Genomic DNA, 27971 nt, shown 5'->3' with positions numbered 1-27971 from the left:
AGAATTGCATCTGCTACGCATACAATAACACACACTTTTGGCAAAATAGCAGTGCAGTTCTATACATGTAACTCGAATGATCCTTACTCCTGGTCCTTAACCATCATAGGAATATAAATTCATATCGACTACAACGTCCCTTATCCATCATGCAAGTCCTGAATTTAAATCCAATTGTGCGTCTCTAAAAAAATGATCTTAACTAGGTTTACACCGGTATAAAGTAATCATCTAATCTAAAGTATTTCCCTCATTATTTGCATTGATCTATACGGACATTGTGAGAAAATCTAGGAAAACCATGATTATATCTCAAATGTAATGTTTAGGATTAAGGAAACTTCAACAAGGCAACATATATATTTTGGCACATTTTTATAACAACAAAACAAACAAAAAAGGCAATTCCGCGCAACATGTCCCATATGACATACAGTGTACATGTGAGACATTTATCCTTCATTTCATTCAAAAATGAATGTCTCTTGATATCTACTGAATAATCATTCTTTCTTGTATCACTAGACTATGGTGCTGTCAAGAGATTTTTTGTTGTTTTTTTGGATGAAATAAAACCAGACAGGAATACTTGGTCAAAGACAAAAATCATAATAACAAGCGTACAATTCGTCACAAAGCACCACGACTGAGACAAAAAACATACAAACTTTACAAACACTTATTTCTTCTTTTCAGAAAAGATACAACTTTTTGCAAAAGTAACAATTAACAAGGAACCCTTCTGTAAAACTAAATTTTCATAATCAGCACATACATACATGTATAACTTTAAAGAAGGAATGATGATGCCAAGAACTGAGCCATTCCTTGAGAATTTTGATGAATCCATGGAATTTGTTTCTGAGGAAGTTAAAAATGACATTGGTATGGTACCAGTTGGTCCCAGATAGTCAAATTTGCTATAGCGACCACCTGTATAGAAAGACTATCTGTCTATTAAGGAGACAATTTGTTTGTTTTCCTTGAATATTGTTCTTCATTGAATCCTGATATACTGCCAATAAAGACTATGTTTCATGTTTCCCTGAACGATCTTTATATACAGATTTCACTGTATTGGGAAGAGGTGGTCCTCTTGAATCCACAAAGTTGGAACAAGTTCAGAACGGCTCGAGTGGAGGTCTAGTTTGTTTCTGACAAGGAGCAGAGATGGACGCAAAGCTGCAATCACAGGATCGTTACAAGTTCAGAGTGGTCTCGTTCGTTTGGCCTTGCCTAAACAAGACTAGCTTTTGTCCTTTTGCAATCCAAGGCACGGAAGAAGTTCAAATTTGCATCGGTGAGATTACAGTGGATAGTCCCAGATGTGTGGTAGAGGTTAAAGGTCATAGTGGCATCAGAGGAGGCCCCTTGACAATGATGGGTGGAAGCTTATCCTTGATCTTCACGAAGTGCTTCTTGAACTCCAGACCGTCACCCTACAGAGACAGAGAGAGATAGGGGGAGGGGGAGAGAGGGGGGGGGGGGGGGGGTTGAGAGAGAGAGAGGGAGAAATGCCATGAGAGAGAAATTAGAACGATCCATCTATCATCCCGTTTTAAAAAAAAAATGCATTTATATTAGATGCTGAAATCTAAACACCACCTTCCTGATTTAGGTTCTAAATATTGATAAAACATATCTACGACCATACTTTCAGAGCATTTGACTCTCCTTGTAAGAATAAAAGCTGAATCGGCATCAAATCTTAGACAACCGCACTACTCGTGTGACGTCACTACGATTATGAGCCAACTTATAGTTTTTCCTCCTCCATGGAAGCATGACATCCCTGGAGAATTAGATTTCCTTTTCCTTAATCGTATGACTATTCAGATCCTCAGTCATTAAGAAATTTATAAGTTTGATATCCATATCAAATGCCATTGTAAATTCTTCCAAAATCAGATCGTATAGTGTATGGTGGGCTTTAGTCCTAGCCCATAGCAGTTTGGCATCACCTTTTAGTAAAGTTATACTTACATCTTTTGATTCAGAATGCTCTGAATTATAAATTGTACATGAACAGAAAGGACTAAAAGCAGTTTAAAATTTGAGTTCATTGCATTGCAGCATGTTGTGTTGTTAGTGGATAAGTACCACTGACTTGTAGGTTATCATTACAGTCTCTCAATTGGCAATGCGAGTGAAGTTTATTTGTGTACAAATTGGCAACATTTCTATTCACACTGGTCCATATCACATACATTTTCATTATTTTAAACTATGAAAGAGGGGATAATATGAGTAATCGTTGCTAATTTGAGGATAAAAACCTGATTCATTTAGACCTTAAGAATACTCTGAACAGCTTTAGGTTAATGAAAGCTACCCTTCTTTGAAGTTCTTTCAATTTATGAAAGCTCCGGAGGAAGTTTACCTTTGACAGTCTGAAGTCTACTAGTACTTTCTGATCCATTTCAAGCAGGTTGGCCTTGAAAGTGAGTTGGTTCTTACGCTTATCTAGAGTAGATATTGTCACCTGTGAAGAAAGAAAGATGGTCTAATAAGTCACTGCATACAATAACATAATCCAATGTAGTTGTAAGGACCTTCAGTGTTTTCTCACAGCCAGTTTGTAAAGAACTTCAGAGTAATATAGATAGTTAGAGAGGGAGACAGAGGACGAGAGGGAGAGAGAGAGAGAGAGAGAGAGAGAGCTCTAAGAAGAAAGAAAGAGAGAGGGGAAGAGAGAGAGAGAGAGAGGGGAAGAGAGAGAGAGAGCCCTATTAGAAGGAAGGAAAAAAAGAGAGGGATAGACAGAGAGAGGGGAAGAGAGAGAGAGAGAGCCCTAAGAAGGAAGGAAAAAAAGAGAGGGAGAGAAGGCAGAGAGAGAGAGAGAGAGCTCTAAGAAGGAAGAAAGAGAGGGAGAGAGAGAGAGAGAGAGAGCCCTAAGAAGGAAGGAAAAAAAGAGAGGGAGAGAAGGCAGAGAGAGAGAGAGAGAGAGCTCTAAGAAGGAAGAAAGAGAGGGAGAGACAGAGAGAGAGAGAGAGAGAGAGAGCTCTAAGAAGGAAGGATAAAAAGAGAGGGAGAGACAGAGAGAGAGAGAGAGAGAGAGCTCTAAGAAGGAAGGATAAAAAGAGAGGGAGAGACACAGAGAGAGAGAGAGCTCTAAGAAGGAAGGATAAAAAGAGAGGGAGAGAGAGAGAGAGAGAGAGAGAGAGCTCTAAGAAGGAAGAAAGAGAGGGAGAGAGAGAGAGAGAGAGAGAGCTCTAAGAAGGAAGGATAAAAAGAGAGGGAGAGACAGAGAGAGAGAGAGAGAGAGAGAGCTCTAAGAAGGAAGGATAAAAAGAGAGGGAGAGACAGAGAGAGAGAGAGAGCTCTAAGAAGGAAGGATAAAAAGAGAGGGAGAGACAGAGAGAGAGAGAGAGAGAGCTCTAAGAAGGAAGAAAGAGAGGGAGAGACACAGAGAAAGAGAGAGATAGAGCTTTAAGAAGGAAGACAGAGAGAGAGAAGGAGGGACAGGCAGATAGAATGACAGAGACATGGAATCTACCTGATTTCGACAGCTCTTCTTCCATGAGTAGATGGGGAGTTTATCCAATGTAGTTGTAAGGACCTTCAGTGTTTTCTCACAGCCGCAGCTTGTGAAGAACCTTGTCATGCGTCTCACGAGTCTCTGCATGGGGGTCTGAAAACAACGACAGTAAGTCACGTCACTACATGGTTTTCCAACAATTCATGATTGAAACATATAAATGGCGCCAAACAAGTGCTGTGGATCATCATCATTATCATGAGAAAAGTTCCCTGACTTTTCCCTCTGGTTTTTTTTTGCTGACTCTTTCCCTGGTAAAGTTTCAAAATGCCAAGAAAAATAAAAAATTATAATTTACACATCAAAATGGTACATGTATATCACAATAATTGATTGGTGGATTGCTTTTAGAATGCCCTAAAAAATTCATCTCTTCATCAATACTTTCAAGAAAGTCTTCTTTTTTATTTCATTTGTTGTCTCATTTATGTGTATCTTAATGCTCTCAACTTTTCTCTTCTTTTGCACCTTAAGCATATTATGTTGAGTTGGCACATTATAAATACATTATATTATTGCTATTTCTTCCAATGGGAAGACTGCACAATGTATCCTTTCAAGGGCAATTCAACCTTTGTAATGAGTCCATTCAGCAAATTTAGAGACGCATAAATCAGACCAATAATACAAAAGTTACATATGCTTGAAATACAAAATCACTACATCTGTGCAAAGCTCAAATTGGCACTTTAATCAGTGGATTATGACAAAGTCATGGATAACACATCTCCAGTATGTCATGTACAAAAATATAATTAATGTTTGTTTTTCTTCTTAGCGCTTTCTCCTGGGGCACTTCTCAAAATATATCAAGGCTAGCAAGTTATTATAAGATCCCCCTAAGTGATACATTTTGCAAAATTGACATTTCAGTGATTTCTGAGTTTAATTTAGAACAAACAGGAGAGTTGTCCGTCACGAAAATCTAAAATTCCCTTACGCTTAATGACTAAAACTTTTGAAAATTTCATAACTTCTTATAGTTTGTCCTATTTGTACCGGAGTGTTGGCTCAGTCAGTAGAGCGTCCGCCTCACAACCGGGAGGTCGTGGGTTCGAACCCCGGCCGCGTCATACCAAAAGACGTTAAAAGATGGGAGTTGTTGCTACCTTGTTTGGCGTTCAACAATAAGGGATAGAGCAACGTCGATCTGGCGCTGCTCAGTGGCTGCCGGGCTCACGATCAATTGGGCAAAAAGAATTTCCGTTTCGGTTTAATAAAATTTGGAGTGGACTATTAGGCTATTATTATTATTATTATTATTATTATTAATTTCATGTAAACTTTCACCATTACCCTTCTCTAATTTTCTTCTTTCTTTTATTCAGAGCAACTTGCTAATAAGGCCATTTAAAAAAAAAAATGTTTAGCGTCCTGCCTTTTTGAAAAATAGGAAGGAGGAGGAGGCCCTTTTTTTCTCTTTTCCAAAATGGCTGCTCTCATTTTCCCTGACAGTCGGGCTATTTTTCAAGATTGCCGCCATCATTTTTTTTTTTTTTTTTTTTTAAATTAGAAATTTATCATTTTAGCATTATGTTTTTATTCATTGAAAACAAATTTGGAGGCAGCCCCTAAAAAAGAAGTGAGCAGGGGGGGGGGGTGGACGCTAAACTTTTTTTTTTTTAATGGCCTAAAGTTGGATTTTTCCTTTTTATACCTGTGAAGCTCCTGGAGTACACTGCAGCTGACTACTCAACAGCATGTTGTCTGAATGTATAGGCTGGGAGAAACTGAAAGCGTTCACAAGTTCCTCCACTGAGCTCGGTATACTGCCCTCGCCTGGTGTAGATGGGGCATTGGTGTGGTAGGTGGGTTGAGAGGACGAGACTTTGCTGCAGAGGATACAAAACAAAAGTATTCATATAATTTCTGCGTGACCTCATTCTAGATAACTATGGAAAAATACTTAGGATAAAATACTGAGCCAAAATCTTACACTAAATACCAGAGTTGGCTAAGTATTTAATCTGAGCCAAAATACTGAGTAAAATACTCATATTTTCTGACTTAAATATTGAATTAAATAACGGCTCAGGGCCCTGTATTAACATAAAGATTTACTTACAATAAATCATAAAAATCTATTTCCAATCTTGCTGCAACCAGGGTTGGCATATTTCCCGCTTCGGAGGCTAATATTTCCCGGACGCCGGGAAATAAGCGGTATTTACAGGTATTTACCGCTTTTTACCAGTATTTACCACTTTTTACCGGGAAATACCGGGAAATATATTTTTCCACTCACTTGTTCATAGGGATTGTCCAATTTTGAACATAATAACAATGGTGGTGAGTATGGTTGCTCTTGTGTGTACTATTTGTCTGTGTGTGTGTGTGTGTTTGTTCGTGTGTTTGTCTAGGTCTGTAATTATGTACTGCTGGAAAAAAATACAGGAAAAAGATACCAAATATACACCTATTCTAGATATGATGTTCTTCATTTAAGGGAACCAAAACCTTCATACTAAGTTACTTTTATTGTAAAGTTTAAGATATTTGAATAAAATCAGTGAAAAATTGAACAAAATCGGGCAAGGAATAAGGAAGTTAAAGCATTTAAAAATGACTAGTCACTAGAGGGCAATATTCAATTCGATGACATCATTTGTGGACAACTCTCCATGCCTTTTGTATATCAAATTTCACAAGTCTTTCGTTTTTTTCCTATTTATTTGTGTTCTTGATCGGATTTCATAACATGTGAAGTAGAATATCATTTTGCATTCTATTATCTCAATCACAAGAAAGAAGGAAAAACATGAAATTTGATGTACAAAAGGCATGGATGTCATCAAATGGAATATCGCCCTCTAGTGACTTGTCATTTCAAAAAGCTTTAACTTCCTTATTCCTTGCCTGATTTTGTTCAAATTTTCACTGATTTTATTCAAATATCTTAAAATTTACAATAAAAGTAACTTGTATGAAGGTTTTGGTTCCCAGTTGCCAATTACCATATTCATGAATACCTATTAATTAGCATATGCACAAAATGCCATTTGTTTGGGTGTGTACAATTTTGTATGCAGTGAGGATTTTATAAATCTGTTTGTGTGTTCCTACTATGAGTATTGTGCTGCTAATTATTTCAGAACAATATTTTCAGTTATGGGGCTAAAAACAAGTAAAATTATTAATAAATAGAGAATTAAAATCATATTTCCCTTTTTTTACATATTTACCGGACGCGCATCTTATTTACCGGACGGTATTTACCGGTATTTACCGCCGTTAATTACCGCCACCAGTATTTACCACCCAACCCTGGCTGCAACTAATTCTATCTTACCAGGGGAGTGTTTCACAAAGACTAAGATTGACTTTAAGTTGGACTTAACTATGGCAGGCTTTTCATGCTACTGTTTTCTCTCACCATTTACTGGCATTGGTTAATCAAGGGACTTACAAATCATGGTCGCAAATCTACAGAATTTAAATTTTTTAATAATTCATTGATGAAGGAAAAAATATTATCTAAAGATCATAATGGTGAGAGCAAACAGTGGCATGAATGGCCTGCCATAGTTAAGTCCAACTTAAAGTCGATCTTAGTCTTTGTGAAACACTCCCCATATCTACTCGTAGCAAGAAAATTTTCAAAATTAAATTTCACACTAATATTTTGAAATAAAGAACTAAAAATATGCAATTCACAAACTTCTATTTCAATTTGATTAAATAAATATGCTTTAGAAATAAATGGATATCGTTTCAGTTGACGGTAGGTGTTTTTATCGCTCTAATATTGAGGCTGCAAGAAAGGAATCATGCTTCGTGACCTTACCGAGTGCGTTCAGAAACGGAAGTGGAAATATGACCCACTGAAGACTGAGCAAGTTAAGAAAGTCCCACACACAAGACTAAAATGTTGATCAGACTATTACAATTAAATCGTAATAGTACTAATAGGCATTAATTTAATTGTCAAAATATATCCACAACATAATGGTTTACCCTTGATAGTATGATGAAGGAAAATAAATTAAAGCTCTTGAAATAACATTGAAGTGCCTTGTTGAATTGGAGTCCCTGAAAGCCTCACGTGATGTTTTTTAATTGGTAAATTCTTATTGTTCCGATTAGCTCGGATGAGGGTGTAGAGATGTAAACATGCATATCAAGCTTGACTCGTAACTTCACTACTTCAGCTTGCCGTTACACACGCATTTTTAGAACGAACGAAAGGCACTTCGATGTTATTTCAAGAGCTTCAAATTATTTTCCTTCATCAAAATATCAAGGGTAAACCATAATGTTGTAGATAAATTTTGACAATTAAATTAATGCCTATTAGTATTACGATTTAATTGTAATAGTCTGATCAACATTTTAGTCTTGTGTGTAGGACTTTCTTAACTTGCTCAGTCTTCAGTGGGTCATATTTCCACTTCCGTTTCTGAACGCACTCGGTAAGGTCACGAAGCGTGATTCCTTTCTTGCAGCCTCAATATTAGAGCGATAAAAACACCTACCGTCAACTGAAACGATATCCATTTATTTTTTAAAGCATCTTCATTTAATTCAGTTGATTATGTTAAAATTTTGAAAGCAGTAACTGTCTTTTCCGTCGCATTATTGGAACAACTACTTAATCTTAACTCCCTCCGCTGCATGCATACGGTTTTAGTGTCAGTGGTGAAAATTTCGGGTACCCGGTCCCCGCCCGAAATTTTGAAGTCAAACCAGGGTTCGGCAAAACCCGTGATGACTCAGGCCTAATACAATCAACCATAACTTTTGTCTGTAACGGTGCCCTAGCTGGATGTCTAGTTCATTACTGAGTAAAGTAGTAAACAACTTGGAAAAAATCAGTACATGTACATCAATCAACAAAAACAACGAAAATGTTATAAACATTGTAATCATCTTCCAACTTTTGATCTAGTGAGTATTTGAAGGGGACATGCTTACTTGTTTCCAGCTGCAAGCGGTGACAGATCATTTCCGGTACACACTCGCTTCATACTGCCTGTATTCGGCGAGCTGGTGGGGACTCTTCCGATGGTACCTGTACAGAAAAATTAAAATATCAACACTTTAAAACAGTGCTGTTGGGAACGTAAAATATTTTTATTTTGGGCCCCGTCTTACAAAGAGATGCGATTGATCCAAATCTTATGTACATAGTTGCATTTGATATCATTCATAAATAAGTTGCGATTAATATCAACTCTATATAAGATGGGGCCCAGAATTACCTTAAATATCAATGGACATTTAAAACATGGAGAGGTTCCACTTGGTACATTTAAAAATTGCACCTAAAAGTAATGGAGTTGCTCAATAAAAAGATTTTGTTTCTGTTCATCATTCTTTCCCACCTTTCAGAAAAGTTCCTACAAGAATAGACAACTCATGGCAAAAGTGAGAATATACGGTTAAGGTGCACAGACAGTAATTGGTGCATACAGAGATGCAATTACACATACTTTCTTTTTGAGACTCGCATTATATATATACTATTTCTGAGATGTCATTCAAAGAGTAAATGGTGGCCTCAGTGACAATGCAAACTGAGCTTTTTGATCAAGTTCGTAGCTTATTTCTTGAATATAGATATTCATATTGTAGACCTATCTTTTAAAACAAATAATTCACGCTATGAAGTTTGTTCATACATTGCACTCAATTCAGTCGTGATGAGACTGATAATGAACTCGACAAGTCTCATTCATTATTCTATCGTTATTTAAGCTATGACACTATGAATAACCTTCTGCTTAGCATTCGTCTCGAAGGGTTTTACAGTTTTGTACAAATGACCTTTATCTGCCCATGTGCAGATAGCATCTCGGATAGCATCCCACAACTAGACGTTGTGATGTGCGCCTTTAAATCCAGCTAAAAGTGGAAGTTACAAACTGATTCAGCCAACGAGGCAGGTTAGGAACTGAGTCACATCTTTTTGATGGTGACGTTTCAAGGTCGGTCCCCAGACGTAAATAGTCATATCTGATTGATACACGTCTGTAAAAACCCAATACACACACACACACACACGCATCTCTAAAGCAGCTTCCTGTCGGAGGAGCAAGTGTCGTACAACTGACCTTTTGACCTGTACCAGCGATCTTTCTTTATTTGTGAGATGGTAATCCTCTTGGCCGGAGTCTCCGTCAGGATCTTCCTCAGAAGGGCTATGATTGGAAGAGATCAGTACAGAAGTGGCATGTCAAATTGGCAATTCAAGTTTGCACCTTCTTCGGGACAATTTTCCAAAATTTGTGCTGTTTTATAGCTCAAATTCTTTTGAGTAAGAATAACTTAAAATGTTGGTTACAGTTAGACGGATAAGCAGAAACTGCAAATTATAATTTTGAACATAATGTGACCATTTTGTTGCATTACTATACGGTATCAGATGCCAGATTTTTTTTTGTTTTTACTGTTTTTCCTTTATTAAAAAATAGGTAGTGAAATAAATTCATTTTATTGGCGAAAATGTTGAGAAATTCAAAAATTCTTGTTCATATAAAATTGGCAAATCCAAATATGCAAAATATACACAACATATGGTCTACCACTCTGTGCATTATTAAAATACATGGAAGCCTGTATATAAAGATCGCTCAAGGGAAACATGAAAAGAGGTCGTTACAGTGAGGCAGGTGGTCTTTTACATGCATGTGCAGGTTCCTTTAGTACAGGTTTCAATGAGAAACCATATTCAAGGGAAACAAAAAAAAGCAATCTTTATAGACAGGTGGTCTTACTATACAGGTGGTCGCTAAAGCAGGTTTGACTGTAATTACTCCCAAAGTGATAGAAGTGCTTCATTAAGTACCTTTCTCTCCCGTTTTGGAAAAACAGTCAATCCTGCTTCATTGCCCATCTGTATAGAAAGTCTGTCTGTCTTAAAAGACCACATTTTTCATTCCCCTTGAATATGGTTCTTCATTGGATCCTGTACTGAAGGAATTTGTACTGATCGAACCTGTAAATCAAGACAACCTGCCTAAATAGACTGTTTTTTATGTTTCCCTTCAGTTCTCTTTTAATATGTAGGTTTCCCTGTAATACTTCCACCTGTTTATTGCTGCATTTTTCATCCTCATTCAATATCACCTCCCCCCCCCCTCCCCCCCCCCATAAAAATAACAATAATAACAATTCAATTTCAAAATTTACTGATTATAGTCCAAACAAATCATTCTCAATTTTTTTTAAACATAACAAAGGATAACAAAAATTCAAATTATAGTACACCAAAGACAATTGAGCTCAAATGTCTAATTCACGATAAACAGAAAAAAAACAAAAAAACAATAACAATATGACAGTAAAATTATGTATTCCACAAAAATACAGGTGTATATACATATAATTATATTCAAATTCAAATTGGAATTCAATCTCCAAACACCCCCCCCCCCCCTACCTCCCCCTGCCAATGGAAAATCAACTTATAAGTCAACATGTTTATTGGGATTCTTACCAAGGGGTGTGGTATCGATCTTTTTCCAAGGAGACAGATGCATCTTCTTATCCAACCAATCACAGTACTCCTTACAGCTGTATGTCGGCTCATCCCACGGCAATTCTGCAAAATAAAATTAAGCAAATTCTAGACGAAATTCATAGCATGCAAAATCTCTAACTAATGCTTCCCCACATGAAGAAATTTATCAGAGCATAGCGGATTGATCGGTTTTCAGGCATCATGTAGTGTACTACAAGGAAAATTGTAATGACTTGGGGTTAAGAATGAGCGTTATTTCCTTTTCATCTTCACAATAACTAAATTATTCATATCCCTTGTAAATTTGTTGTTGTTTTTCGTCAATCAAGAATGAAAGGTTGACCGGTTGATTGAATTAGGGCCTTTGTTGAATACTTTCAGATGTAAGATTTATCATTTCATATTTGTTAAGAAATATAAATTGGGACAAATACATTTTTTACTTACCCGGTACTTAATAAAAAATCACAAAACTTGGCAAGGATACGAATGATTTAGTTATTAACTGTACATGTACATGTATGTTGGTTATTTGTTTGTTTGTTTGTTTTACCTGACTGCTAAGGAAGCCCTTCCCCATTTTAGGTGATGGGTATACGTTTACCCTTCTCATTAAATTTGCTTACCCCCAGCCAGCATGGCGACCAGTATAATCCCACAAGACCAAACGTCAGCCGGTTCGGCGTGGTATTCCTTCCTCTTGAGTACCTCTGGGGCAACGTAAGGCGGCGTCCCGCAGCACTTGCCCAAGAGACGCTCCTTGCCCTGGTGCCGGAAGACGGTCGCTAGCCCAAAGTCTGAAACCTTCAGGTTATCTGAGGCAATAAAGCAGAAAAGCATGGGGGCTCGTTCAGATGTGATGAAGTAAACGGCTAATAAACCAAAACCAAAGCGGTTTGTTAACGCGTCAAAGAATTGCAACTGCGCATGACAGAGGATGGTTTTTGCCACGTCATATATGAACGAACCTGTATGGGGCAGGCTCTGACCTTACAATGTTAATCTTGGAGTAGATTTTCTGGTTTGAGGTTGCTAGCCCAAAGTCTGAAATCTTCAAGTTATCTAAGGTATTAAAGCGGAAGAGTACAGAAGCTGGTTCAGGGACCCGTTTCACAAAGCCCTTTTATATCAATGACAAATGACAAAAATCAGTGACAAATCTGTTGATAACCAATCAGAAGCAAGGATTTCAGTAGCTTATAAGTTATAACAAAATCTGTCATTTGCACTGATGACAATTTTTGTTAAACGGGTCCCTGATGTGATGAGGTAAACCGCCACTAACCCAAAACCAAAACAGTTTATTTACGTGTCAATTAGGATGAATGGAAACTGCGCGCAACATAGATCCTATGCATATATTCACTGAGCTCTGTGTTATACAATACTGAAATGTGAAGCATATGATACTTTACATCATCTAAAAAAAAGCAGCGGTTTTGTCGCGTTATTTCGGAACAAACCTGTATGGGGCAAGCTCTGATCTTACCATGTTCATCTAGGAGCAGGTTTTCTGGTTTGAGGTCGCGATGCGTGACCCCTTTCTTATGCAGGTACTCTACACCGCCAATGAGTTGTGAGAAGAAACGATGAGCTTCGGTAACTTGCATGCCAACATCAGGCTCTGAAAGAAAGAAAGAAGGAAAGAGAGAGTGTGAGAATGAGAGAGAGAGGGAGAGAGAGCAAGAAAGAAAGAAAGAAAGAGTGAGAGTGTGAGAGAAAGAAAGAAAGAAAGAATGAGAGAAAGAAAGGAGAAAGAAAGAAAGGAAAGAAAGAGTGAGAGAGAGAGAATGAAGGAAAGAGAGAAAGAAAGAAGAAAACAAAAAAGAAAAAGAGAAAGAATGAGGGAGAAAGAAGAAAGGAAAGAATGGGTGAGAGAGACAAAGAGAGATTGAGAGAGAGAGAGAGAGAGAGAGAGAGAAAGAAGGAAAGTATTAATGAAAGACAGGAACGAAGTGAAATAGGGGATAATCAGATTTTTTGTTATTTCAAACTTATACAGTGAAACCTGCTTTAGCGACCACATGTACGACCACCACCTTTAAAAAAACACATTTAACTTGAAAATATGGTTTCTCATTCAAACCTGTACTAAAGGAATCTGTACATAAAGACCACCTGCCTGTAAAGACCAATTTTCATGTTTTCCTTGAGTGGTCTTTATATACAGCTTTTCCTGTATTACACTATCTCTCCTGATTGTGTGGTTGGCTTGTCTCTTTCTAGGAATACTGCTACAAAACACTGAATTTAAGAGGAAAATTACAAGAGCTGAATACAAAAAAGAATGGAATGTTTTTCATGCTTAAAACCAGAAAGAGGGAGAAGTAAATCTTTTCATCTATATTGCAAAAAATACAAAAGAAACCTACTTAAATGCAACCACCTATTTATAAAAACCAAAGCTTTCAATTTCCCTTGAATAGTCATAGTGTTTCTCATCGAAATATGGATATAAGGTGAACCTGATTGCAATTGCAAATTGTTTCAAAATTGGATCATAGTCAGATCGTGTAGTGTGCGCCGGGTCTTAGCATTATCGTAATAATCATAGTAACGTGTGTTCTACAGAAGCAATACCTGGAAAAACCTAAATATTTACAGAAAGTAACAGTAATTTGAAATACGCTGTTTCTTACCTATTCTATCAAAGAGCTCTCCTCCGCTAGCGTACTCCACGAACAAATACTGGATGCTGCCCTCTTTACGATGACCATAGAAACGGATGATATGCGGATCTCCTAACATTCGATGAATGCATACCTAAGAGGATAGTAATAATAATAATAATGATGATAACAATAATTATAATAATAATAATAATGATAATAATGATTATAATAATAATGACAATAATAATAATAATAATAATAATAATGACAATAATAATAATAATAATAATAATGACAATAATAATAATAATAATAATAATGACAATAATTGGATTCATAAAACGGCTGAGCCACGTTATGTGGTAATTATAGGTAGGCTTTCTATGCAGGTGGTGACCAAAGGCTTGTTCGGATAAGGCCTAGTAAACCGCCACGTTTTTTTAACATAAAAATGAATAGCAATTGCGTGCAACAAAGAATTCTCGTATTTACTGAGCTCTCTGTTATAATATACAAAAATATGAAGCGCATTAAACTCGACACCATCTTTAAAGAAACGCTGCTGTTTTGCCGCATCATATGTGAACAAGATTTTATTTAAGAAGTTATCACTATTTCAAATGGACCATGAAGGATGAAGGAAATTGTTGCCAATTTAAGAGAGTCTTTTCACTGATGAGCTTTAGAGATGTTTAATAGCTTTGTCTACCTCACCTCTTTCCTAACACTATCAGCTGCTCCTTGTTGTTTATCTAGATGTAGAATCTTGACCGCTACTGCCTCCTGAGTTGACCGGTTGACGGCTAACTTGACCCTTCAAAAGAAGGTTCAAAGGAATATATCAATCAAATCAATCAAATATCTTTTGATTACTGCCCCAAGGGAGAAGGCAGGTAGGAGATAAACAAAAAGTAACAATATTTTTGTTCACAACTGGAGATTTGTCCATGAGTCCATGACTACATCACAATCCACTGACCAAATTGCCAATTTCAGACTCGAACAGAAAGTGATCTCATATTTCAAAAATTCATAACTTTCTTATTATTGGTCCTTCTTGTATTTATTCAAACTTTTGCCATTCTGTTTCTCAAATGTTTTTGCTTTCATACAAATGAATTTATCACTACCGCGTAAGCTTGGATTGCCCTATTCAAGCGACCCATGGCCCCCAGCCATGAGGAACTGCGCCCCTCAAAAACATCAGTTCATACATACTCCTTCCATTTTACATGCAATTTTTCAAGTATGAATTTTCGTTTATGGACTATCCTGCTTCCGGTTTGGTTTACTAAAATATTCAAATGTTGTGCATACTGTTTAAACAAAGGTTGTTCAAGACAGACTGAAGGCTTGCCCAACATGGCAACACATGATGTGTGCAGGTTGGATTCCAAGAATAGTACATGTAGTTCATTCATTACCGTAATTAAATTCAATTCAATTCAATTCAATTTCGGTTTATTAATATCAACATATATTATACAATGTACAATACAGTAGTCCAGGGACCCAATAATGCAATGTTTACATAAAATGTTTACATAAAATGTGTATAAAAACCTGAATGACCATCTAAATGTACAGGTTAATGGAATAGCTCGTCACTAGGTCCCCTGGGGGGTGTTTCATAAAGAGTTTGTAAAGTTACGCATGACTTTACGAACGACTTGTATATGAAAAGCCAAATGGGATGCTCAATCATTATTAAAAACATCTAATAAAATTGAACTGTGCAGATGTAGATTAACATTCTTATGATATACAAACATTTTTATTGCAAAGTATATTTTTTGCCATAATTCAATTGAGATTATTGAAAATAATAAAATATCCAAAAAAAATTTGGGCACCCTATCTGGCACTTCATATACAAGTCGTTCGTAAAGTCATGCGTAACTTTACGAACAGCTTTATGAAACAACCCCCAGGAAAGAAACATCAGTACAAATGAATAAGTTAGTAAACCAGTCTATTCTACTCAGTGCTCCCACACTCCTAAGCTTCAAACAACAACTATCCAACCTGGGTTTTTAAATGGGTCCCATGGGACCCCCTTAACCCTGCCACACCACACTATCTACGGGATCTTTATCACCACGATGGCGAGGTGTGGACTTCAAGGTATATATTCAAGGTATATTTCATATGAATGATAGACTAGTCGACCCATTTCAACGCAATGGAAAACAAAAGATTTTAAAAATGGGTTTATCTACTCACTCTCCATATGCTCCTTCGCCTAACGTCTGTACAAAGTCCCAACCATCTACAAAAGGAGTTACCATGGTTACTGCATATTATCACCTCTCTCGTTTGTGGAAGGATCCTGAAAAAAAAGATAAAGATACTTGTAAGGAAGTCCAGTGGCAGTTGTAACAAATTTTTAAAAACAGAAGATAAAAAGGATCATCTTACAACTGGCAGGACGAAAGCACGTTGCACAGTTCTACTACATATGGAGGTCTAATCGTCGGTTGTTCCACTGAGACTACGTCTGGCTCCACTAGACCTCCGATTATAGAGACTGAAGATTGTCCTATCGGGACTGTACGGAACCAATGGTTCGGTTCGGCAGGACCGCGATGAATGAGATATGCTACGAGATTTTCACTCTTTACATCCTCACACATGCTGCAATATGACGATAATTAGAGTCTAATTAAAAATAACATATATATAGCTTATTTGACTTACGATAGCTTGCTCATTTAGATCCTAAATTAATGATTAATCCGAGAAAGTCTCGTCGTCAACATTATCCGTCTTGGTTTTAGTTGATGAATATTAATTTTTTCTTTTCGAACGTCCAATAGCTACCGTAGCTACATACGAGTCGGCCCGGCTGCGCATATTTTTTTTACACAACTGTTTAGCCATTTTCGTGAAAATATTCCAAAAAGTGCTCTGGTGAAAGAGTCTAAATCGTCAGCGCACTATATGCGACGTGCAAGCACGTACACCCAGGGAAGGGAAGATGATAGAAAAGGGGAAAACAAGGATAGTGGAGAGGATATGGAGAAGGAAAAACAAGGAAATACATAAGGAAAGAGAAGAGGATTAGTCAAAGTAAGGACATAGAAATACATAATTGAAGAGCTCAGTCAGAGGATCATAGATCTAGACTAAGGAAAAACAGAGAAATACATAAAGAAGGAGAAAGGGAATCTATCAGATTAAAACAAAGAAATAGATGACGAAGGAGAAAAGGATAGATTGAAGGAGAAACAAAGAAATACATAAAACAAAAGAGAAGAGGTCAGAATAAAGGAGAACAAAAGAAATACATAACGAAGGAGAACTGGGGGATAGATTGAAGGAAAAACAAAGAAATATATAACGAAGGAAAACAAGGAAAGATTGAAGAAAAAGAAGAAATACATGACAAAAGAGAAGAGGATAGATTAAAGGAGAACACAGAAATACATAATGAAAGAGAAGACAAATAACGAGTATGTACACATGTACAGCTCCAGCAATCCAACAAAATTGCTAAGGGTAATGCTAGACTCTGTCTCTAGTCGTTTGCACAGTATATTTGACTGAAGTGGCTAAACAGTTGTGTAAATAAAATATGCGCGGCCCGGCCTGACCAACGAACTCCCACGAAACGAGTGCTCTGATTGGCCATTGGCTATGTTTTGGTAGGTGGACCCGGAAATATATCGGCCGCCGGGTAATATTTTGAATGCATGAACGTACTGCTTCGCGGTTCTGAGGTACAAATTGGATAATTCATATAAGTAAGTCCGTAAATTATTTATTTAATATTAAGTTATCAAATTTTGAAAACTGTAATTAGGACAAATGACATACCGACCTAATTTACATCTGATTTAGAAATCAGAAAATTAGATCTAAATAAAGAAAATCGGGGGAGAAATGTCGGAAACGAAAAGCTGTTCCGCTGTGGCCCTAATTTACCCGCACGGTACGAGATCTCTGGGTTGCCATCTGTATTGGGGAATGACAACAAATGTCAGTTTTATTAAAGAAATGACCCAAATCAGATGGTTATTGCTGCATGCTGTCTAGCACTGCACTGCATGTTAATAAGCAGCATTTGAATACATCAAGTGTCAATACAATCATAACACATAGATACACACAATCATGCCGATGCGGCTGATCGGCAAGTTTGATCAGTAGACTAGATCTAGATCTAGACAGTAGACTCACAATTTGATTTTTTTAATTATTCTTTTTAACATCGAAAAGATGAAAAAATTGTATTTAGATCTAGATCTGCTACTGCTACGTGCTAGATCTATTTAGAGTCAAGGTGTCATCAATTGTCACTAAATAACGATTTTGAGTGAAATCAGTTTAGTTTTGTACAGTGGTGTTTGAAATGTTGAGAATCAATAGCACAGCTTTTATTCACAGCCAGGATAGTAATGCAGCTATGCGTGAGTAACTCCAGTTTCCACTGTTCCAGGGAGCTCCGCCGCCGCGCCTTCGCTTCGGGGCCGGAGCCCCCTGGTCTGGAGTAGTCTACTCAGAGACTGAGCTGAACGACGACGACCGAAGTGTTGAAATTGTTAATCAACTGCACGATGATTCAAGAAGAATGGGTGAGAAATGAGATGACAAGGCAAAATGCAATTCAATCAATACCTGAGTGATACGGTTGTCGATGTCCTTATGCAGAAAATTAAACTGCCAAGATCGGGGATCCACAAACCAGCAAATAACCAGATGACGTTGCTTGTTCGTTTTTGCACCGTGACTGTACCCGACGCGACGGCGGAAATTTGTCCAGCGTTTCGGTGATCGTGAGCACACCTAGTGCGGTGACTTCATTGAAACTACTGGCGCGCCAAATAATTGCACATGTTTACGTTTTGATCAATTTGTGTTGAAATGAAGAACGCCATCTATTGACGATATTTTATTTCGACGATTGATTTTCGGGATGGACAGGGGGATCTATCACCTGTCTCCAAATGGGGCAGTTACTTGTTATGAGTGAGAGGGAAAGGAAGAGGGAAAGAGGGAGAGAGAGAGAGAGAGAGAGAGAGAGAGAGAGGGGAAGAGAAAGAGAAAGAGAACGAGAAAGAGTAAGATTAGTGGCTGTATGTTTTTCTTTTATCTTTAACCCTGTAATGAACAAAACGCTTTTTTTTTTAAATCTATTTTATTCATAGAAAATTTCACTGAATGGTATAATCTTCCTAGAGATCATGTTGACAGAAGTATTGGAAGACTCGGAAATAGAGCACTGCAACCATTTTCTGGACCTCTATGAAGAACAGAGCCATTTTAGACCTAATTAATAATGGTTCTGAATAGAGCATTCCAGCCGTTTTTTATTCATGATTTGTATTATTAATGTAAATTGTATTCTTGTATGTATTTGAATTTTAAAACCAATTAACTAAGGCCAAATAATAAAAAAAACATGTTTAGCGTCCTGTTTTTTCGAAAAATAGGAAGGAGGAGGCCCTTTTTTATTTTTAAAAAATGGCCGCTCAAAATGGCCTCTCGGTACATTTTCCCTGACAGTCGGGCTATTTTTCAAGATGGCAGCCGACATTTTTTTATTTTTTTATTTTAAATCAGAAATACATCCATTTTAGCAGTGTTTTTCATGTTTTCTTTCTTAAAAAAAAAAATCAAATAAAATATTTGAAAAACAAAAACAAAAAGGAGGCAGCCCCGCGGCCCCCCCCCCCCCCACTCAGTGTTATTTAGGGTACGCATATGCTCGTTCCCTCTTTTTGAAAGCACCCCCTATCTGAGGACTGCCAACATTTCCGAACCCCCCTTTTGCGGGCTTTTTGCGGGCTTTTCCTGCCTTGGAGACCCCCCTAAATCATTAAAATTTTCTCAGGAGTCCAAAGAGATGAGAGAAAAAAAGAAAAAAACTCCCCCCTTTTTAAAGAAATCTTCGGGTGAAAAGTTAATACACCCCTTTTTTTACAATTCTCGGGCCGGACTTTGTCGCACGAAAAGTACCCCTTTACCGGACATTTTGGTAACACGCATGGGGTCATTCCGACCCCGGAGTGGGGGGGGGGGGGGGGGGCCGGGGGCGGCCCCCAAAAGGAAGCGGGCGGGGACGCTAAATATGTATATTGTTTTTAATGGCCTAAACCAAACCAAAATAAAATAAGCCCAGATAGTTTCACGAGGGGAGGAGTGAGGCCTCTTGCCACTATTATATAGAAAGATAACTTTTTTTAATGGGAAGGGGTGTTGGAGGCTTTTGCATTCATTTTTAACACGCGCCTCGCGATTTTAAAAACAAAATAATTATTATCATGGTTTTAATTTCTTTATTTTTATTTTAGGGGGGGGGGGGTGAATTGTTGTTTCCTTTTTATGGGGGGGGGGGGTCCAGATGCGAAGCCCCGGACGCTCTCCGGTTTTAGCTGTTCAGAACCTTCAATATAGCCGTCTGGAGCGATATAGAAACACCGGAGACACACACACTCTCCCCTAAAAACAATTGTGTAGAGCAAAAGGGTGTTTTGGGTCACATGGGCCCGGTTACAGCTATATAGGGAGCCCCTGAGTTTATTAACCATTGGTTTTAATACGTTGAAGATGGTCGTCACGATTGATAGAAATTATTATTTTCTCATTGAAATTCACCGAGCCTTTGTCATTTCCTTTAAATCATCACTCTTTCTCTATTAAAAAACTATTTTCGTCTATTCTATACTCCTCCTCAGTCTCCGTATAGGCCCATGTCGAGCAAACTTGCAAACTCATAGGTAATCTGTGTAAGTTGTAAGTTTAGGTTTCATGTTTTTGTTTTCTTTTATCTCTCTCTCTCTCTCTCTCTCTCTCTATCTATATATCTCTGCTTCTCCCTCCTTCCCCCCTCTCACTCTATCCTCCTATCTTTAACCTTATTTTCTCTTTCTATTATCCCTTTTCTTCCGTGGCTCTCTCTCTCTCTCTCTCTCTCTCTCACACTCTCTCTTTTTCTTTTCATTTTTAGACGCCTAGCTGAAGAGTGGGGTCCAGGGGCACGACTTGATGGGCCCCTTTCGGACGTTCTCGAGTTTTAGCAACATGAAAAACCTTTAAATTAGTCATTTTTAGCATTGGAAACACTTTGTTTTACAGTTTTATAATTATATACAACCAAGCATTGTCTTGGGAATCACATCGGATGGGGTTCAATTATTGCATGCTTGAGGGCCCCTTTTTGGCTTGCCGGTGGGGGGGGGGGGGGGGGGGGCAGAGGGCAGAACCCCGGCCGGACTTTGCACTGCCCCTATTGCTATATTTCGTTTAAAATCAATTCTCTTTCTCACTCACACTCTCCATAAAGACAATTTTGAATTAAGGGTCGCTTTTTGGATATAGGTCTAGGGGCCCGCCTTAGAGCCCCCGGTTTAGTTCCAGGGGCGGGCCGCGGGTCGCTCTCGAGTTAAAGCAATTTAGAACCTTCAAAATAGCCGTCTTGAGCTATCGTATCTATTGTATTAAAGACGAATGTTAAATCTGAGACAAATTAAGTTCGGATCCCTTTAAAATGTGCACTGCCCATTCCATTGTTTATACAAAATAATCAGTCTTTTTCTCAGTTAAAGATACTATGTCCCTTTAGCCAACATCAAATTCTGTAGAACTTTGCATGAATTATGAATATGTCATGTATGTCCTATCTTTGAAATTTAAATATTAGCAGTGTCCGAGCAGTAGGTCCATGGTCCGAGTATTCAAATTATGCAAGGAAACCGTTTACCTTCTAGACTTCACTGTCAGACACTATACAGTGAATGACTAACATCTATTTTTCTTTGATAATAATTTACATAAAATGAGCTGTAACAGGTACATAAAAAGTTATCTACATCAATAAACCTATACTTGTAATGGCGAAAATTAAACTGATTGAATCTTTGTGCTGTTGTGCAGCACAAAAGCTACGACCATTCGGTATAACGGTCTGAAAATCAGACTATTACGCGCGCAACTGGGGATTTCCCCTTTCCTTCGCTCACTTTCGACCCACCCAATTCAAGTGTCAATAATCGCCATTTTTCTGCCAGAAATTTGCACGTACTGCCACGTCACCTCGCTAACGAGTTCGATTCAGTGATTGATCTTACTAAATTTTAAGATCTTTCTTCTGTTACAGATTTAGATTTAAGTCTATCGACGACTAGACCGAAGCAGACTGCACAAAAGAAGAGAAAAAGAGACCAAAAGCTTCAGTTTTGGATCATCGAGGGTTTTCCGCTGAGATTACATCTGGCTCCTAATCTAGCTCCTACTCCTAGTACTACTAGTAGCTCTGATCGTTTCTAATGTATGGTCTATGCCTATGGGGAAGGTTGACAAATGTCACTTTTATTCAACAATGACCCACTAGATGGTTATTTCTGTCTAGTCGACGACATGCTGTCTTTGTAAACGTGATCAGACTGAAACAAGGTTAGTCTATTTCAAATTGATTTGATTTGATTTATGGTGGTAATGGTGGTGGTGATGGTGGTTATTTTACCTGACTGCTAAGAAAGAATAAATGTTTGAGAGTAAGCAACCAGACGGCCGACTGCCCTACTGACTCCTCAAGTTTCTGATCAACGAGGGCGAGGGTTGTTATGCCTCCCCCCCCCCCCCATGGCAATGATCTCATTTTTTACCCCCTTTATTACCTTATAACCTTATTACCGAATGTACTGGAAAATGCAGAGATCTGCAATCAAGTTTCCAGGTCTATCTGTATTCCAACTTCCAAGTTCCATCTTTCTTAATCTCCAATAATTTTTATCTGATGAGGTGTGACAGTGTCAGTGTATAATGTGCACATTGCTTCGAAGTTCAATGTTGATTTCATTTTGTCTTTTTTGTTCTTCTATTGTAAATCAGCCCCTCCCCCCTCCCCCTCCCCCCCTGTATTATGTTCATAGCTAGTCATTGAAATTTGTTGTTGCTTGTTCTTGTTTCTATAATATATTCACACTATGTAATGTAAAGAAGCATGCAGATGTGTAAATAAATCATAATTAGGTGAAACTATTCCATGAAGAAAACATGCTAGCCAAATTGACCATGAACAATGCTCAATGCTACCAGCCTACACTATGACATGACAGACAAAGAAAGCGGACAAAATATACAGTTCCTCAGGTAGACAAAGGAACATCCCTTCACTGCTATTATGTAAAGATGACGGTGAATATGCATGTGACACCTGTTCTACACTTTTTTACATAATAGCAGTGAAGGATATGTTCCTTTGTCTACCTGAGGAACTGTATATTTTGTCAGTCATATGTTCATAGTGCTACCACTACTACAGTTAGAATATAGAATAGCTAGAACAGATAATTTTCATAATGGATCAAATTTAATGCATAAATCTTTTTTACAAATTATTCATTCACCTGTTACAAATAATTGAATTTCAAATTTTTGATATTCAGAATGCGAACTGCATACATTCTGTGTTGTTAGGTAGGTCAAGCCATAATTTGTTATCCTACCTAGCAGCAACTTATGTATGCAATTCGTATTCTGACTATTGCAATAAAATTAATTGTACCGGTAATGGTTAATGAAATCATTTGTAACAAGATTTATGTATTAAATTTGATTCCATTCCTGTGCCTCCTATTGCCACCACTGGGCTGAGGGCCCTTGACTGCTCTCCCAGGATCTTTGCATATATGGTGCAGTACATGATAATGCTGTGAAAGAAACCTGGGTGCCCTGTTTGTCGACTACATAAAAGTCACAAAATCATTGTTTTCTGCCAAAATACAGCATTTCTTGAATATAGCTTCTTGGCTGGTCCCAGCTATTCTTCCCAAGGGCTTGTTTCAGGAGGCGGGGCAAAAATTTATGACGTCTAAAGCCTCAAAAACCTTTTAAGCTATCATTATATTCATGCACATGGTATCCTGAATTGAAACCCTCAAGGATCTTTATTCAATCTGTTTTATGTACGTAACGTAGATATTTCTGAATATTGTTTTCAGGTATTGTTGCCTATTGTCATCACCATTTTCCAGAGAACTACCCTTCTGTCAAGAGAAGAGGACATCTTACACCATGGATGGATTCTGCCTTCTGTACCTGCTCCTGATCCTCTTGATGAGATCTGGTGACGTTGAAACCAATCCAGGTCCCAAAACTGCAGAAAGGTATGCATACTGGCTTACTTCAAATCATTGGGTCATCGCGTCCGGTCAGGTGGTTGAGTTACACAGACTTTTGTGAAACGAGCCTGAATAATTAATTGACAGACAGCGTGCCGCCCACTCGCCTCTCGCAGGCCAGTGCACGAACAAGTGAGGCATCGATCACAAAGTTTATGAGATTGCCGCTGTAGCCTATTGCTATGTACTCAATAGGCGATTATCATTATTATTATTATTAGAACTAGTAGTAATCTTTTTCTTATTGATAGTATCATTAGTATCATCACCATTATTGTATTTACTGCCAGATTCTGCTTTTGGCAGAATGGTTACCTTTGCTAGAACGACATGCTCTCACCTGCAATTTGGGGAACTATGTTTCAAATGTTAATAATATATCACAAGCAAAATATTGTGATATTGCCAGCTTGTTAAATTGCACGATCGAGCACATACAGTAATGCAAATTGTTGAGTGTCACATAATAGCTTCTCAGCCAATAGGATACTCTCTAATTAATATCCTATCGTACCTGTTTGATTTATTATTCGTTTTACAGTACTGTCAGTGAAATGGAGTTCCTGAAGCTGGCCCAGGATATCCCTCCATCTTACTACGAGGCTGTAGGGATATCTCTAGGGATCCCCTATGCTCAGCTACAGGCAATCCTAAGTGAGAAGTTGAAGAACTATACCAATGCATTACTGGATGTCTTTATGAAATGGAATGTCAAGCAGCAACCTCCACACTCAAACAAAAGACAGCTTTTGGCAGACAAACTACAAGAGATTGACTTGGGTAGCCTATCAGACAGATTACTCAATGGACCTCCAATTCCGAACATTACAGGTAAATAGATACTAATTCTTGTTACACCAGAAGACATAGGAAACCATTCATAAAAGTGAATATCAGTTTTTACCATTTAGATAGTGATCGTGCTCTATGTTCTATACATTTGCCACAGTTTACAGAAGTTCCCAATTTTGTCAGGCCCTATGCATGTTTTTATAATTTCTTTATTTTAGCCATGAATTTCAAATTTGGAGTTGGTATGCATCCCAATATTAAAAACAAACTAATTATATTTTGGGTTAAGAAGGTCAAGGTCGGGAAAATAAAACAATTATCACCACATCAATAACAAGCTATTTTAACTGAAATTAATTTAAAGAAGAAGCTACATATGGTTTGATCCATCATAGGGAGACAAGTGATCAGGTCAACATGTATTTATATTAATATTCTCATTGTGATATTTAAAGATTGATTTAAGCCCCGATCTTAACTGAATTTAGGCAGAGGCATACTGGAGATGCAGTCATATTTGTCTTTTTTTCTTCAAAATAAGATGTGTGCTTGTCAGGGAAACTCTGCATTGCTGAAAAGTCCTAGGGAAAATTATTTCAGTGATATTCATCCAGAAGTACATGGCTATACACTAATTACCCAGATAATAAATGCCTTTAAATTGATTGAAGTCATATAAATTCAGACAAAAATGTAGGACTCTTTAAACATGCACCTAGTCTTACATTGTAGGTCACACTATTAGCCTCAGACCTTTTCAACTTTTTTTAGATGTACCTTGCAAAGATCAAACTATGTTCATCTATATCATGTGAATATGGATTATCTATGTATTTTTAGGAGAGCCATCAAGACTGCATGAATCACAGACCAAACCTCCTTCAGCTGATTCTCAGACCAAACCACTTTCTCCTGAACTGGTTGAGCGGTGTGCAAATGATTTCAAGTTCAAGTACAGGTCAACTCTCTGTAAGATCAGAACTGATCCTCTCGATCCTGCTTCCACTGTGCAGTTTAAAGACATGTATACTAATCTCTTCTTACAAAAAGAACATAACAAAAAGAAGCAAAAGCTAGATTACAATGATATCCTTGATCTCAAAGTCAATGGAGAATTCCCCAAGCGGATCATGGTTCAGGGAGAGGCAGGGGCTGGAAAAACTACATTTTGTGCTAAGATTGCCTGGGACTGGATTGAAGGGAGGCATTTTAGTCAATTTGTGTGGGTCTTGATCGTTCCTCTACGTGAATATAAGCAACGCACTATTGGCGAGATCGCAAAGTCTTATCTGGATAAAAGCAATCCAACAACGGTTTCCCAGATAACTAATTATATCTGTTCAAATCCTGACAAGGTATTCATCGCATTCGATGGGCTAGACGAAGTCAGTGGTAAAATCTCACAGCCAAGTTACACGTCCTCAGAGGCATGTGGAAGCTCATCTGAGACTGGTGATATTGGACTTCAAAGTATCCTTTGTTCAGCTCAACTTGCCTCTTGCCCAGTCTTGGTGACCACTCGCCCATGGAGAGCAGTAGAGATTAGATCAGATGGTGATCTAATGAAGCTGTACACATTCATTCATGTTGAGGGTTTCAACAGAGAGAATTTGTCAGATTACATTCACAAATACTTTCCAGAGAATGAGGATAAAGCAAATCAGCTTATCCAGCTCACCAGTGAGAATGATGTCATATATGAAAACATGGCCCACTATCCTATATATGTAGCTATGTTGTGTCTTATGTGGAAAGAACTTGACAAGCAAAAACTAAAGGAAATGAAACCCCTGAAAACTTTTTCTCAGATATTCAAAGAAATGATTACCTTTCTAAAAGAACATTATGCTCAGAAAAAGGTGAAGAAAGTAGGCAGCCCCTCACTTCTTAAATATTTGGGGAAAATTGATGAGCTCCTTCGACCGATTGCCAAACAGGCCCTCAACGGTCTGCTAGAAAATACCTTAGTATTCGGTGAAGATGATTTCAAAGTATGCAAAAAATCCAAGGACATTGCATGTCGGGTTGGGATTTTGTCTCAGGAGGACAGAATTACCACTAGCATGGACATACATAAGGGGACTTCTCATGTGCAATTGCCAGTCTTCTTCCCTCACAAGCTGTTTCAGGAGTACATGGCTGGTGACCATCTTGCTTCCCTGTATGAATCAGATCGTAATGAATTCAACAGGCTGATTGAGCAAGTAGTGATGCCAAGGAAGGAGGAGTTTAGATATCTCCTGTACTTCACTGTGTCACATAACAAAAGTATTGCAACCCATGTAATAAACTCTATGCTTCAGGGACTACCAGTAAACGGGAATGAATTGTTCTATGAGGAAGTGGAACCTTTCATGAACAGAGGGACTACACACATAGATTTCATTGTTGATGTAGCCTTTGAGAGTCTGGATCCAGATGTAGTAGCCTTGGTGAAGGACAGGGTTTCATCAATGGCAATTACGCTGACCGTGGACATTGACACGACTGCACACACTGTAGCTGGTTATGCATTCATTGGACCACCAGTGGTAAGTTTGATCATACATGTAGTTTGATAAACAAAATAGTTCATCCATTTTTGTACAAGTTTATACTTTTACATCTTTTGCAATTTTCTTACAGTGCAACAGTATATTTATTTAACCGTGCATCAAGGAGGTTTGGACAGTAATAATTTAGAAACTTGAACTTCAATCGGAAACAATTTGCATGCATTGATGCCCGGTTTTCTATTTCATTGAGCAGATAAATACAGCAATTAGATGATCCTATATGTACACACCAAGCAACAAGGCACATACTTGATACTTGATGAGGTAATCCCTGAAACAGCTTTTCCAAGCTATACTGGGATGGGATGTGTTGTGACAGCAGGTGAAGGTGCAGACAACAAAAAAGTGTACAATTTCTTTATACAGTAAAATAGTGACGTGCAAGTAAAAAATCATGCTGCTATATGGTTTACACACATTACACACGTATGGTTTTCAATATAGTTTGGCCTACAAGGCCTTGCATGCTAACATACTAATACATGACGCATATGGTGCAATACATTTTAATGTAGGAAACAAAATGGCGTCTAAAATGTCCCACTTCACAGATTTTCAAAATTGGGCTATGAGATGCCGTTAGGCCACCCAGGATATACTTGCAAAAATTTTAGATAAAGGAAAAACAAAAAGGGACTAAAAATCAGTTTGAAAATTGACGTCAGAGCCGATACAGGTTACAGTTGGGCAGAAACCCTGCATAATCCGAATTGTGACCTTCTTTCAATTTTGATAAACACAAACATTTCTAAGTGAACATATCCCGTGTATGGTATCATTTGAAGGGGCATTTCATTGCCGTTAATTTTACAGCATTGTCATCCACACTATTTGATGAACTGCAAGCATGTCCCGCATTGTTGTGATGCATTGCAAATTCAGCATTTTTTG

At 37.9% G+C, this 27971-nt stretch overlaps 2 protein-coding genes across 2 annotated transcripts; one reads left to right on the top strand and one right to left on the bottom strand.

The window, feature by feature from the left end:
- Positions 1-8: 8 nt before the first annotated feature.
- LOC115921093 (serine/threonine-protein kinase Chk1-like) lies at positions 9-18447 on the bottom strand. The gene is made up of 13 exons (XM_030978166.1): positions 18227-18447; positions 15833-15938; positions 14324-14423; positions 13637-13760; positions 12487-12621; positions 11624-11812; positions 10974-11078; positions 9589-9675; positions 8450-8546; positions 5196-5370; positions 3497-3631; positions 2381-2482; positions 9-1439 (listed from the first exon to the last, which is right to left on the bottom strand). The coding sequence occupies exons 2-13, from the start codon at positions 15895-15897 to the stop codon at positions 1347-1349; spliced, it is 1407 nt and encodes a 468-aa protein (XP_030834026.1). The 5' UTR covers positions 15898-15938; positions 18227-18447; the 3' UTR covers positions 9-1346.
- A 3184-nt stretch (positions 18448-21631) lies between these two features.
- On the top strand, positions 21632-27088 carry LOC105444435 (NACHT, LRR and PYD domains-containing protein 6-like). The gene is made up of 4 exons (XM_030978165.1): positions 21632-22003; positions 23554-23718; positions 24275-24564; positions 25366-27088. Exons 2-4 carry the CDS (start codon positions 23627-23629, stop codon positions 27081-27083), a joined length of 2100 nt encoding a protein of 699 aa, XP_030834025.1. The 5' UTR covers positions 21632-22003; positions 23554-23626; the 3' UTR covers positions 27084-27088.
- The last annotated feature ends 883 nt before the right edge of the window (positions 27089-27971 follow it).

This window comes from Strongylocentrotus purpuratus, unplaced genomic scaffold (assembly GCF_000002235.5).
Source record: "Strongylocentrotus purpuratus isolate Spur 01 unplaced genomic scaffold, Spur_5.0 spur5_scaffold_1, whole genome shotgun sequence".
In the NCBI taxonomy this organism is placed as follows: domain Eukaryota; kingdom Metazoa; phylum Echinodermata; class Echinoidea; order Camarodonta; family Strongylocentrotidae; genus Strongylocentrotus; species Strongylocentrotus purpuratus.
The sequence above is the reverse complement of the archived record's forward strand: the minus strand, read 5'-3'. Positions and strand labels throughout refer to the sequence as shown.